The sequence below is a fragment of the Hippopotamus amphibius genome, chromosome 14, assembly GCF_030028045.1.
Source record: "Hippopotamus amphibius kiboko isolate mHipAmp2 chromosome 14, mHipAmp2.hap2, whole genome shotgun sequence".
Classification (NCBI taxonomy): Eukaryota; Metazoa; Chordata; class Mammalia; order Artiodactyla; family Hippopotamidae; genus Hippopotamus; species Hippopotamus amphibius.
The window spans coordinates 35,509,558-35,524,699 of NC_080199.1; the positions used below are offsets into that span (position 1 = coordinate 35,509,558).

Consider the following 15,142-nt stretch of genomic DNA (forward strand, 5'->3'; position numbering starts at 1 on the left):
AAAGCTTAGACACATGGTTTTGCTTCACGATGCCCCATCACCTGCTCTGATACCCAAACACATTTCTTTCCCATTTACCTCGAGTTTTCTTGGGGCAGGGAGTCTTTCTCTCTTTTTCACGTGGGCCCGTAGCTACTAGCACATTGCAGGCGTTAAAGAAACATTTTTGAATGAATAAATGAGTTACCATAACATATAAGACCTTCTGCCACCACAGATAGGTAACACTAAGTTACCTGTGTGGTCTCATCTCCAGTTTCCTATCCCACGAACCCTGTGTTCCAGCCACACGAAATCCTTTATTATTGTTCACAAATACGGAGAATTTCATCTCCCTACCATTCTGTTCCTCAACAACAGTTATTGCCTGGGTCAGGTGAACCCGGGGAATGACTTGATTTTATATTTATTTATATTTATTCTTTTCATTAGCCCAGCAAACATTAGCTGAGCACATACTATGTGTTAGACACAGTTGTACGTCTGGGGATACGGACTTAAGAACAAAAAGACAGTGTCATGGCTCTTTTGGAACTTACATTCTAGTGTCACAGCAGATAAAGAATTTGTCAGGTAGTGATGACTGCGGAGATGGAATAGAATTTACAGAGCCCTGGAGAAGAGAGCATTTTTGACATGGTTGAGATGTAGCCTGAGCAGAATGGTGGAAAACTGGCTTGGGTTACTGATCAGAGGCACATTGGATAAATGGTTCGAGGTACCTGCTATAGGACAGGGTAAAGACTTCACAGTGATCTTAACACCATCTCTCTTCAGTGTGTCTATGATCAGCCTGCCTTTGCCTTCCTGTTCCTACTTCAGCCCTGGTTCGCAGCTTTCTGATGTAACAGGAGCTTGAAGCACATTAGCCAGAGTGGCTTGGACACTTCTGGGCTCATCTAGCTTTGCAACCAAGGTCAGAGTACCCAGCAGTTGAGAATCTCTATCCTGGGAAGCAGTGGAAAATAGATATTAGCCCAGAGTTAGAGAGCCAGTCATTTTCATAACCTTGGGCAGATTATTTAATCTCTCTAAACCTGAATTTTCTTGTCTGAAATGGACATAGAAACAAAAAAAAGTTGTTGAGGGACTAAATGACTAGAATGAAACTCTACAAAACTTTCTCTCTTTTGTTCACTGATGTTTCCTAAATACCTAGATAGCGCCTGGTGTTCAGTAAGTATTTTTTGAATGAATGAATGATATAACAACTGTGAAGCCCATGAAACAGCACTTGGTACGTAAGTGTTTAATAAATGGTCGTTACTGTTATCATCATTGTTTTTATATATATATATATAGTTTTATATATATATGGTTATTATAATTGTTATATAATTGTTTTTAAATTATGAGATGCTGTGGTCATGTTGTGGTTGGGTTGCAAGTGTAGTTGTCCATGTGTGGAGTCTGTTACTGCACTGGCCTTTCTGCTCAAGCTCATGGTACCTGGTTTCTGTGTCCATATGTGTACCTGGGCTTGGGCACATGGCTAGCTCTGATTCTTGTCTACATCTGTTACCTAGTTCTGGCTTCTTCTGGGGCTAAGCACTCAGAATTAGTTTCTGCTAGCCCTGCTCCCTGGAGAGAATCTTGTTTCTGGCTTTGGTTTCCAGGACTGAACTCACTTCTCTCTTTGTTTCTTATCCTCTTCTTTTTGGGGGGAGGGGGGAGATATAATTGATATATAACTCTTATAAAGTCACCATGCTGTGCATTACATCCCCATGAGTTATTTTATAAATGGAAGTCTGTACCTTTTGATCACCTTCACCCACTACACACACACACACACACACACACACACACACCCCTACCTCTCTGGCAATCACCAATCTGTTCTTTCTGTATCTTTGAGCTTGTTTTGTTGTTGTTTGTTTCTGTGGTTTGTGTGTGTGTGTGTGTGTGTGTTTCAGATCTCACATATAAGCGAGATATGGTATTTGTCTTTCTTTGTCTGGCTTATTTCACGTAGCATAATATAGTGCCCTCAGGGTCCATCTATGTTGTTGCAGATGGCAAGGTTTCCTTCTTTTTTATGGCTGAATGATTCCCTTATCGTTACATGACATCAGGACCACTTGTTAGCCCATCCGGATACCTGATACCTATGCCCTACACATTTGATCTCTCCTTGGGATGTTAACATCTGCCCAGCTGAACGGAAGCTTTGCCCTCCCTCTCTAGGGTTCGGTGGGTGGTGAGTTGGCAGTTGCCATGATATTTTCCTGGTTTTTGACCTAGTTTCTGTTCTCCGGTCCCTAGCTGTGCCCTTGTTACCTCCCGTAGTGCCTCATGGTTCATGAATGTGGCTCGGATAGAGTGAGGTGACTTTGCCAAAAATAAGTTTTATTACAGTTTGTATTAATGATGGGGTGGAAAGTGTTATTTAGAAGCTCAGAGGACATTTCTAAAAATATTAGTGTAAATTATCCATTGTTGTGGTAATTTAGCACGTTACCAACATAGAAAACAATGATTCTTGCTATCAGGAAAATATAAGTTGCTGTATTGCATGTGCAGTTTTACCAGTTCTTATGAAAGACACAAATCCATGTTTCAGTGTGAGGTGATTATGGAAGGGTTTTGTCTTTGCGACTGATGACAGATATTTCAGAATAATGTCTGTGTGGATCATTAAAACCATTGAAGGGGATTTAAACTGGAAGTCTCAGTAGGTCTATAGTTTGGATCCTAATTCTCCCAGTAACATATGATCATTAATGTGATATCCACTCTCCTGTGCTGCAAAGCGATGGAAGATGAAAGACTGGGCCAGAATGGCAAAGTCTACGTTCGAGCTAATATTTATTTTGTACCATCAGAAGTACTTTGATTATGCATGTGCCTCTACAAAATTGACTTACCAGTGTGATGAGGGTATGTGAGTTTAGAAAAATAAGATTTTAGGTCGGCTCTCCCTGGTCTGCCAGGAAGTTGGCCCGCTGCTTTCCCAGCGCCCTTCCCACCATCTCTGTTCTCTGTTCTCAATAAACTTGCTCTTTCCTACACTAAAAAAAAATGAAAAAGGAAAAAAAGAAAAATATGATTTTACACTTTAAACAATTATAAATTAAATGTAAGGCCCACATTATCTTTTTTGAGTATAAAAGGTAGAAGATGAAGTTCCTGTATCATCTGAGTACTGGAAACAATTGTGCAAGTATTGAATGAGCCATCAAGGATGTGAATATTTTCAAAACACTGGCTAGCAGATGAAATTACCATGGATTTTTTCTGAATGTTGAACTCAGGATGGGACTGACTTGCTAAATAAATTAGTTACGAGATGTTTCTAGGATAGGAGTGTATAATCTTATCAAGCCAAGGAAATATGTTGAAAGATTGATTTAAAGAAAAAAAAAAATGTGCAATAGCTTTGAAACCAGGGGTTTATGTGACCTCTTACTGTTATTCCCCAAAATGTTGATACTCACCGGTGACCGGAAGTTGCACGTTCTGTTCAATGACTAAATCAGCTCAACCCTGAGAGGACTGAGATTCCAGAGCTCCTCTCTTGGGGACTTCAATAAGGTGCTCATGTTTTTTCCCATGTTGATTTAGGGAGCATACAGAGGAAGAGGGAGAGAGAAGAAGAGGGAGAGAGAAGGAGAGGGAGAGGGAGGGAGAGGAAGGGAGAGAGGGGTGTTGTGGTTGGGAGCTTAGCTTGGACTCGGGCTCATTTGGTTTGGAATCCAGGTGCACCACTTAGTAATCGTGTGACCTTGAACAGTGTAACCTTCTTGTGTCTCAGATGTCTCATCTTCAGATAATATAGCCTTGACCTCTTGGGCTGCTACAAGGACTAAATGAACACACATCTCTTAGAACAGGGTCTAGTCCATAGTAAATATGCAAATAGTAGGTGTTATTATTATGTTTGTTACCAAGATAATAATAAAATGATGGTTGTTTTATGGTACCTATTGTTGCATAAGGATAGATAATGGAAACCTTTGGCTGGGCGTATTTCTAATCTCTTTGATGTGTTGATCCTTGTAAAGAGCAGGAATTCACTCATTCTCTTGCATTTCAGCACAAATATAAAACACTTATGTTTTCTCTGAGGAAACAGCCTATTGGTTGGACTGGAGTAAAGGCTTGAAAAAAAATGTTATTTTTGTTGATTTTTATTATTGTTATAAGTAGAAGTTAGTCAAGAAAGGGGAGAGGTTGACTTCTCTATGAAGTGTTTTTTAAGAAAAAGCCTAATTTCCTTATAATCTGATTCTTGTGCTCTTTCTGTAAAAGAAATTACTTTTAAGCAGTTAGTATGCTTGCATTGTAAACCGTTAGGAATCTTTCCTGAACGTGCCTGAATCAACTTGATACAGTGAATCCTGAATTGTTACTCATGTGTCCCTTTGATCACTGTTGAATGTAACACGGGTATGGGACGATTCATGCTTCTCATTACTGTAGCCAAACATGGAGATTCAAGCTGGAAACATATTTAAGTGAATATGTCCTGTATCTTGAGAAGTCAAAACAAATCCCAGTATATATTTTTGGCTTATGAAGGGAAACCTTGTTGAAAACCTTGGTCTACTGAATGTTGACTAGCTGGCTCTTTATTACTCCAGCTGTGCAAAGCAGATGACCCACAGTGGGGAGAGGGGAGGGGAAGAGACCTGCATTCTGGGAGTAGGCAGGCTGATTGTAGTAACTGACCTGGAAAGTCACCCCCGTCCTGTGTTTTTATGAGAGGTGATCATTGAGCATCAGTCCTTTCCCTTCCTGCAGGTTCCATTCAGAATATTGTGAGATGCTAGGATCGATGACAGTTGTGTCTAAACTGCTTTTGACTGGGAGAGCTGCTATGAGCTGCACTGCTGTGTTGCCAAATCTTACTTGGCAAATAGGAATATCCAGGGTACCATTCTCATCTAGTGCACATGTAATTGGTCAACAACCAGCTAATAAATTTGATGATAAATTTGGCTGTAATTGATACAGTTTACTCATATAAATAACATAGGTATATAGACATGTGTGCGTGAATATAAACACATATACATAAATTATATAGGGCTGTATAGTATCAAAATGTTTGTTACGACATAAAGAGTGCCATGTTACTAAAATTGATGACTGTAATGTTATTTACCTCTTGGGAATCAGTTGAGCTATTGGATTCCCCTGCAAATGCATGTTGATTAAGATCACAGCAAGATATGTGTGACAGCAATTTCGAATTATTAGAGTTTATTACATATTTAAAGTCTACAGTCAGTTGAGATTGTATGTATCTGATTTTAGCTTAGAGAGATAAATCTATCGATATTTTGTTCCACGGACTGTATCCTCAATATTGTACAATTACCATGTGCTCTATAAAAACCACACACCTTCTTGGATGGTCTGGAGTATGGTGTGATTTCTCTGTGCTTCTCTTTATGCTAAACAAGGTTAGAATCATAAATGCAGAGATTAATATGCTTCATGTATATACAGTGTAACTTTCAGGCATGGGTACAGATTGAATCTGCACTAGTTGCAAGAGTTTAATAATTAAGGATTGGTTCCTTAGCTTTGAACACTGTTATTTATGGTGTTTATTATGGCTGTGCTGTGGCTGATGCTGGAAGAATCAGGGAAAGAGAAATATTTGCAGGGCAAACTTTGTTTCTTAAAAAAATGTTTGAAAATGTGTTTAATTTCTTCACTTTTACATGAAACTGAAATGTAATCCTGTCTTTAACACATCTAGAATTATTCCAGTACAACAACGACAACAACAAAAATTTTAATGAAAATACAGTGATATTTAAATGCACTAAATGGAATATGAACCCAGTCAGGTTTTTATGATTTATCCGTTTTTAGCTTCAAAGACTCTGGTTAGCTTGCATTTTTTTTAAACAAATGAGTTGATCACAGCCAGCGAGGAAAATGGCTGAAGTAGATCAGCTGTAAATTGGTACAAAGCACTAAAAGGGACATTAGCCTCTAATCAGATTCTAACAGTTCATTAAACCTGCCTTTCCAGAATCGCTCTTTGTCTTTTCCCCTCCTTTGCAAGGCATCTTTTTTCTCTTTAGGGTCTGGGCAAGACCTCCTCCAGGGTAGGAAGCAATATCAACTCATCCTTCATTGTCTACCAGCCAAACAGCCTACGGGAGGCTTTGTTAGAATGGGTTCCTGGCTGCTGGGAAAGGCCGGGCAGTAGAGGGCTGCCGGCAGCAGGAAGGCTTTCCTGAAGCTGGGAGGGGCAAGCCAAGCTGGCCGCTTCCAAGCGTGGAAGCAAGTGACACACTGGGATTTGAGATCCACGCCTGATGTGTAAACAACCTACCAGCCTCCGTGAAAGGATTTTAAGCTTGGAACAAATGCACTGAGCTTACCAGTGATACCATAGTTCCTTCTGTTCTAAGCTATTAGGATGCAGAAATCCCCCCAAAATATGGACAAGTCAAAAGCAAACATTAAAAAAAAAAATGTATGCTACCAGTTTTAATAATATTGTACATTTTGCAGAGCGGAACTTGATAGTAATTTTTCTTCTTTTTATTACCTATCAGACTAGATAGCATGGAATTTCTAAATGCTTGTTAGCTCTCACGTAAATTTGCTTTGTCTTCTTGCTGTTGGTTTCTCTGAGCAAATATTTGTGATAAGAGGCGCCATACATTTTATTTCTCAGAGTGTTTTTCTTAAACAAAAAGGAGTGTCAAGAAATGGGAGAGAGAATTAGAGCTTCACTACACTGCACTCTGTTGGTATTATTTGGTAATAAAAACATTTAATTTATGATGTGTTGACGTGGGAGTTGTTTTCATTTAATTGTCTGTTGGGGAGAAAAGCAACTCTGTGGCCCAAACCTGAAGATTTGGAAGTGATATTAACCTTTGTCACCATGTAAGCAAGACATTTGGAAGCATCTCTGTTTTTCTTTTAATAAGACCACTGTAGTGTCATGTGGTTACCTTCTGTGACTGAGCAATCAAACTCTTCGGAAAACTCAAACGTAGTCATTTTAATTTTTTAGCTTGGGCCAGTGTTTGAGGGTAAAGTTGGCATTCTCAACGTATTTTAAAACATGAGCCTGATTTTGGCCTGAAGCAAGCACTGATGTGTGGCTTTCTGACTCCTTTCCTAGGTTGTTGACTTCAGAAAATCCCCAAAGCTGTGGACATTAGTCAAAAATAACCTTGACTTATCTTTTTATAAATGTTGTTTGAAATTCTATTGAGCCACAATAGAAGTAAAGTTTTCCTTTCAAGAGGTAGTAAATGGGGCCAAACATAAACATATACCGGAACAGAAAACAAATTGTTGTTTATTCTTTGATTATGACTTCAGCTTAAGATTTCACTCTTAATCAAAGACTATGTTAGTTGTTTTGAAAGCAGATGTTTGGGGTTGATAGAAATTTTCTTTTGATCAGATATACCATGATACCAAAATTCACTGTCTAGCATTATCTTGTTTTTAAAATTATTTAGACTTTGACAGTAATATGAGAGAATTTAAATTATTTTGATCTGCTTTCTCCTTTCTGGATTTCTGTATGCAGTACAACCTCCAGAGGTAAGGAAGAGAGAAACTGGCCTTGTATTTCTTTCCACGATTGCAAAAGCGTGATGAATTATTTCGGCCCCATATAAATTAATGTGAGGTTTCCTTACTCCAGTTTATTACCGTCTGACCTCCAACCCAGAGGTCGGAGAATCAGACTGATTAATTCAAGTTCTTGGTCATTATTTCAAATGAAAGTTCAGAATGGGGGGATAATTGGTCATGCTGATATTCTCATTTAATTATACTATATTGTTAAAAAATGAAGTTTACAGTAGTGAACGTACTCTAGCAAAGGTGCACTCTACCAGATGTCGTCTTCTGAACGCTTTATAGCTGAATTTCCCTCTCTTTTTTTATTCTCAGAATATCAGCACCTTTGAGAACAGAATGTTAATGCTTGATGGGATGCCGGCAGTCAGAGTCAAAACAGAGCTTTTGGAATCTGAACAAGGGGTAAGCAGAAGTTTCCGACTACACCCCACCCCCTTCTGTCTAAGACAGTGGCAGTCACTTATCTCCAGAGTGTTCTGAGGTTTGCAGAACACTTCTGATCTTTCACTTGCCTAACTTTTCTCTCTTGAGTAAAAATCATCTGAGACCGTGGTTGATCCTCACCCACTCGCAACCTCAAATACTGCTAACTTAGAAAAGATAACTTCCTGAGTTTAACAAGGCATAGGGACCATATGGCTTTTTAAACTTGGAGAATGTTTTTGAAAGCTAATAAAAATCCAAGCACAGAGGAAGTATTAAAAAATAAGATGGGACTATAACCTCAGTGTCAAGATAGTTTGGTTCTCAGTAAGTTAGAAAATTACAGAGTACAGGTATGGGAATGTTACTGTTTATTGAATGGATTTCTCTTTTGACATTTGTATTTACCCTTTTTTACAGTTGATGAAATTTAGGTCCATGCATTTGAAAAGCACATAAACGCAAAAGAAAGCTCATTGAACAATAACATAGCCAAACTGACAAATTAATTTATGGCTACTGAAAGTATGAAGACTTAAGAGCACAGCTAGATCTTTTAAAAGGGACGTAGGTGATTTTATAATTGTTAACATTTATAGCTTCACTAGTTGAAATCATAATCAGGGCAGTGTGATTGCTTGCAGCATTGGCTGATCACCTTTTATATTTAAAGGAGAAAGCACTGCCTACCTGTCTTATTAAACAAACGTTGTGGAGGCACGTACACATGACTGCAGACAGGACATCGATTAAATAAATATTCAATCGTATTCGTGTATCCCTTATTCAAAAAAATTAAGAAATAAGCAATGGTTACTAATTGAGCAGTCAAAAGAAATTTTAAGTGTGAATAAAATCTCACTGTTAACAAAAATCCGTGTGCATGAGTTCTTCTGGGACCCTATTCAGGAGGTTAGGATATTGATGTACCCAGAGGATTTCATAATGAGGACAGTCAAGGGCAGGGATCTTGCTGGTCGCATTTAGAGGGTTCTCCAGTAATGCCCTCATTCCTGAGCATTGCAGGGCGTATGTCATCTCACATTTCTCTTCCGTGTAAGCCAGTGTCTGAAATAGAACCCCATCAGGTAGAGGATATCGTTTCATCTTTATGTTCAGCGTAGACTCTGAAATGAACCTTGTGGAGTATGTCAGCCGAAAACACAACACCGCAGTTCTCTACGTGACGTAATGACTGACTTGCAGAGATCCAACCCCAAACTCAGGCAATAGAGCATCATGAAAGAAAAGACTATGTGTCGTGATTAATACTTGTTTGTTCATTGTAGACGAACCTTCAGAAAAAGTCATGTGTCCACCCGGATTTTCTAGCCTGACACTCATCAAGTTAAGCTCTAAATCCTCCAAACTAAGTAGGCCTTTACCTTTGTTTTTTAACCTAACCACAAAAGGATGTTTTATTTCTTCAGAGTTCTGTTTTCTTACTCTAGATGCATTAGCATAAGTTTAATAAAATAAATTTCTACACGCCCTGTGTTTAAGTTTAACAAAACATACAGACCATAACATCTCCTTTGGAGAAGACGGCCTGATGGAAAAGTGAAAACAGTATATTTCACAATGTTGTTTTTATTTCACGATGTGTTCTTCAACGTGAATAGCAGTAAATCTGTTCAGGTCATACATGTTGGAGGAAGGCACAAACGTACAGAAAACCAGTCAGAATATACTACCTGTGCTGACGCTAGTCAAAGCCAGGATAGTGCATTGTTGTCCCCAGTCCTGGGAATCTTTAAGGACGTCTAGATACTTCTCTCCCCTTTACTCTCATTTTTCAGTGTTGAAGTAAGGCTTGCGTGAAAGATGTAGGTACACAAAAAACAGAAGCCAGTGATTTCCAGGAATTTTACATTGCGAATAAGAGACTCATGTCACATTATTTATAGAAAGTATTTTTCTGTCCTCAAATAGGGACAGGGAAAATTGTAGGTTCTAGGTTTTACTTAAGGCCTGTTCATTAAATTAAATTTTCCACCTTGTGCATGGAGCTGATGTTGGTATTTGAACCCCAATTCAGAATGTGTATGTTGGAGGGGAATGGAAACTTGATTTATTCTTTTCCTTAGTCTTATATATGTTTTTCTTGAGTATGTGACAGATAAAATTTCGTTCTCTTTTACAGTAGAGCTTTAAGAGAAGCAGATCACAATGTTTAATGAAATGTATTATGATTTAACTATTTATAGATCACAGTTATTTGTACTTAGTCATTTGTAATACTTTAAGTCAACTCTTCTTTCAAGAGCTGAAATCTTGAATTTTAGTGAACTTCATTTTTGGTCCCTTTACTGGAGTTTTTCATTGGGGATGATGGGATGGGTGATAATACTGTGTAATTTCAGAATCTCAGAACTACTTTTAGATAGAGTGCTAGAATTCTGAAGATTTCTTGCTTTCCATCTGACAGAACTCTTTCCTCACTGAATATTAAAGGCTGGTTGAAGTTCGATTCTTCATAAGAAAATGTAAACATACTGGTGACATTAAAATCATCATGTGTGATTATGGGCTTTTGAAAAAGATGAGCTGTTACAGTGAACAAAAATTTATAATAGAAATGTATCTGTGCATCACAACAATGAATGGGAAAACCTGAAGCTGGTGCATTGGTGGGATTCTGTAATCACTCTGGAAACCCAGTTTTGAGACTCTTCCATTGGTGTTAAGGGGAGAAGAAGTTAGTCTGCCTTTTAGGCTGCAGACAGCATTGTAAAGATATGCTACTTTACACGGACCTCCTGTCTCAGGGCACCATGAAGGCATCTGTTCCTTCTCTCTTTCTTGCTATAAATAGTCCCTCAGGTCTTTGGCAGTCAGCTGGTCTCTGCATGTGCCCCCATCTCTCCAAGGAATTCAGGACCGGATGAGCACATTTCAGAGCTTAAAGAAAGACCGTGGGACAGGCCAAGGTCGACGACTCTGCTTTCTCTTCCTGAGAAGTTCTGGCTGCCTTGCCTCATCCTCTTAATAGTTTTATGGTGTGTGTATGCGGTCCCATCTCTTCAATCCAATTATAAGCTCTTAAAGAGCAAGAACTCTTCCTTGTATTTTTCTTAGAGTTCCTGGCATGTGATAAGTGGTCAGTAGATACCTGCTTTATGAAGCTTGTGCAGGCGTTATAACTGGCATGGTGCAAAATATGAAACCAGTCAATAGCTACTTATAAACCCGCTCTGTCTACCTCACAGGGCTGTTGTGAACATAAACATAAGAATTGGAAACATTGGAAATCACAGATTCCCATTGGCGTCAGTCTTCGCCTTGTAGCCGTGTGAAGTGGCTAGATGAGGGTGGCTCATTCATACCACCTCTGGGTGCCTTCCTTAGGTTTGGAGCCCTTCGTTTTGTGGTATTGAGGTCGATCATTGTTGCAGTCTCCTGAAATGTGACTTCCGTGTTCTTCGGGCTTGTTGGTAATACAGCTCATGCTGCTCCGTGGTCCATGGCAAGGTCAGCGTGCTCTTGTGATACACTTCAGGGGCACAGCATGGAGTGGTGGAGTCACTTTGTCTGTGACCTTTGGTGCTTGTGTCCTGCTGTTATAAGAGCTTCCCAAATGCTCTCAGCCTTTGGATGTTCTAACGTGTTACTAAGCCCAGGACTAAAGCAGGAAGAGGAGTGCTGGAACTTGTAAACCCAGAGATAAGGCAGTGTGCAGAGAACGGGGACCACCTCAAAGACGTAAAACGTGATTTGATTCCTGGCCCTGCAGCTCCCCTGCTGGAATGGCATTGGGGAGGAGCTGTCCATCTCCAGCCTTCCACGTCGTCCTCTGTGCAGTGGGGGTGTTGGAGACAAGGCCTTCCAAATTCAGTCTGATGTTTTTTGATTCTGGTGGCAGGTATAGAGTGAGAGAAAGCATTTCTAATTATGAGTCTAAAAGTGATACTGCAGTGAAACTACCTGTATGTGGAAGTAGAAATGCACTGACTTTAACGTGAGATAGACCTGAGTTCAGGTGCATCCTCAGCCAGGGGTCAGCTCTGATGGGCTCGTTTGGTCTCTTTCTACCTATTCCTCCTCACCTGGGCAGTGACGCGAACCACCCACCCTCACAAGGGCCTGCCCGCATGTGGTGGGTGCTCCAGAAATGTTCTCCTTTTGAGGGAAAATAGGATTATAAAGGGCCGCATTGCTTCACTTTCCATTGCTACAAGTCTCAGAGGTATTTAGTAGAGATTTCAATATCCTCACTCATTTGTAATCTTAAGAGAGGATTTAAGGTAAATCTCAAATTGGAATCTTTATATTTTTTAATTTTAATTTTTATTTAAGCATATCTGGAGACATGTATCAAAGTCTGATGATACTTTATCATGTAAAAAAATAGAATGACAAAGCCAGAAATCAATTATTCTTTTAATAAAGAAGTGATATCGCTTGGTGTGATGATGGTATTTGGCCATAATTTTTAAAAAAGGAGCTCTGAGTTCACATTCTTTAAACACTTGTTGGTATATTTGCAGATGAAATGATTCAATATCTGGGATTTGTTGCAAAATAACATGGGAGGGTGGAATGCATGGGGACAGAAATGCCGTAAGTAAGGTTGGTCATGGTTCCATCATTATTGAAGCTGGATGATGGGTACAAGGGGACCTGTTTCACTGTTCTGCCTGATTTTATATATGTTTGAAATTCTTTGAAGTGACATGTTTAAAAAAACTCTTCTCAATAAAAATATGAAAAATACACAGTAGCTGCATAGGCGTCAGAGGGAGACAGGAAAGCATCATTCCTCACTCAGTCCCCCTCACTCTTCGTGCTCTAAGGCCTGAGGATTCTTCCACAGGGACGGAGTGGACCTGAGTCCCTCCTGTCATCACAAGGGTGTTGGAGCCCTTGGTTTCTCCTCCTTTCTCTCCTCTTGTAGAGGCAGGTGCAGTTCTGACCCGCGGACTTGTAGGCAAAGGGCAGTGACAATAGCATGGCTGAGGGAGAGAAGGAGATTGGACCTTCTGCCCATTGTAAGGGTTCCAAGCAGTTGGTAATTGGGTGGTAGAAGGCCCCTCCGCCTTACCCTGGGGGAGACAGCCTAAGGTCACTTTACCACAGCCCTGGAGCTGGGAGAGGAACAGGCATGACAACAGATAGGCATGGTTCCATTGTATGCGCCATGGCTTCCTAGCAGAAAATAGCAGCCCTGGTCAAACCAGAGATCCCTGAGCACCCTAATTTTAGAGGTGGGACAAAAGAGAATAGTGGTCTTTTCCCTGGAGGCAGCTTGTACCAGCGTTTGCAAACTGTTCTGCAGGACGTTCATAGTGAGGTTTTGAAGATGTTTCTGTATCACAAGGAACTGACTAGTGTCATTAAAGCGGCTATGCTGTCACTTCCTTAAGAGCAGAACTCACGCTTTCGGTTTCTTGTTTTTTGCCATCCTCCCAGCACAGGGAACTGATAGTTAGACAGGGCTCAACAAAGAGCGATCGATTCAGATGCTCTCTATTTTAAGTGGGAGCCAATGTCACACTGTAGAGTTGAGAGGATTTTGAGACAGGTGCCATTTTTGGAAAAGCCCCCAGTCCTCAGGTTTAATAAACAAGTAGAAACAGGTGCAGGTATTGTAGCTGAACCTAGATATGTGTTGTGGAATGCTGATTGGAGACAGGCAGTTACATTAGAATTCAGTGGCTTCAGGGAAAAAAAGTCAACAACACATCTAACCTCTTTTTCCTTAGTAAACCACTGTTTAATGTAACATAAAAGATGTAATATGCATTTGTGTGTCAAGGCTTAGTAAGACAGTGTTACTTTAATGACTTTATGAGAACAGACGAGAAGCAGTATAAAAATGCCACTTGTGTTACCCTCATTATTACCTCGTTATTATCTTTCCTACTGCGGGAACAGGAGCCTGCATAGCTGGTAAATTGGTAGAATTATCTTAGACCCAGGAATTTGCTTATCATTTAATATTCTCTGATGACCCGCTACTTGAGATCTTTTGATCTGTACTCAGATCTTTGTATGTCACTACTTGGCTTCAAAGAAAAACATATGCAGAAGCTATGTTATTGCTGATATGAGAGGACCTTTATTTTTTTAAAAGCAGGAAAAAAATATCTGCGCTTGCAGAACTCATATTTTAGGGAAGAGGTATCCTCCACGATAGAAGTGGAGTTGCACTCATTTTAATAATGTCAGAATGGCCAATAAATGTATTAATAGAAAGAATTGAAAACCAATGAGCTGTGATAGTAATTACAGATAGTACCCAAGGGAAATACAGCCGACAGTCAGACCCCCTCCCTCGGGGCCTGCCCTGGGCCAAGCTGTGAAGTTGGTAATTCTGCCCTCCTTCTCCCCCATTACCAATGCGCTCTCTCCTGCAACTTCATTCCCTTTTGCCCGCCATCCAGACACCCTGACCCTCTGTGCGGCGATGGTTCTCGGTGTCCACAGATGACCGGCTCTAAACCGCAGTCTCATTAATTGAGGAGACTGTGAAAGGCTGTTCTTTCCAAGCGTTATTTGCTTTTGCGTAGGGTCAGTGCTTTGTAAAAGGGAACAACTCTTTAAAGACATTTCATGCTCTGCGTAACTGGGGAATTTTGATTTGGGGGAAATTAACCTTTCCAAAATATTTCAGCTTATGAATAATAGCATTCTCCTTCATGTCCTAGTCTTCGCGGTAGAATCAGAAAGGAAAAATCTGGGGCATGAGGTGTGTATTCCTCTATATCTAGGTGTGTTTTCTTGTACTAGTATTTACATACTGATTCATATAAAATGCCTCACAAAAGTATCTTATGTAGCCCTCGGAGAACTTCTGCTCCTGACTGAGGGATTAACTGCTGTGGGTATCAACCTTCCACTATAAACACTGGAAAACGAGACAACGTGTATGAAAAGCTTTTCACGTAGTGGACAACAGGCAGTTAAGGACTGTGATCCTTGGGACATGGGACGAGAAGGGAGGGGATTTTGCTGTTGCCTCGACGTCCTACCTGGAGGCAAATAGGGAGGCCCCAGAGAGGGCCCAGCAGCCACACTGAGCTAAGCAGGCAGGTCTGGAGCAGTATCAGAGAGGAAGGAGTTGTACAGAGAGAGGGCTCTGGGGATCTGCAAACCGGTCCCCTGAAGGTTCTGGCTGAGTAATGATCCGCCTGTAGGGGAGGAAGGC

At 40.3% G+C, this 15,142-nt stretch overlaps 1 protein-coding gene across 2 annotated transcripts in view; it reads left to right on the forward strand.

Moving 5' to 3' along the window:
• KLF12 (KLF transcription factor 12) overlaps positions 1 to 15,142 on the forward strand; it is a 431,241-nt gene that overhangs the window by 180,084 nt on the left and 236,015 nt on the right. For both annotated transcript variants that reach the window (XM_057707238.1, XM_057707239.1), the window contains exon 3: positions 7,885 to 7,974. In XM_057707238.1, the coding sequence (XP_057563221.1) occupies positions 7,885 to 7,974 (90 nt within the window). The remainder of the gene's footprint in view (positions 1 to 7,884; positions 7,975 to 15,142) is intronic.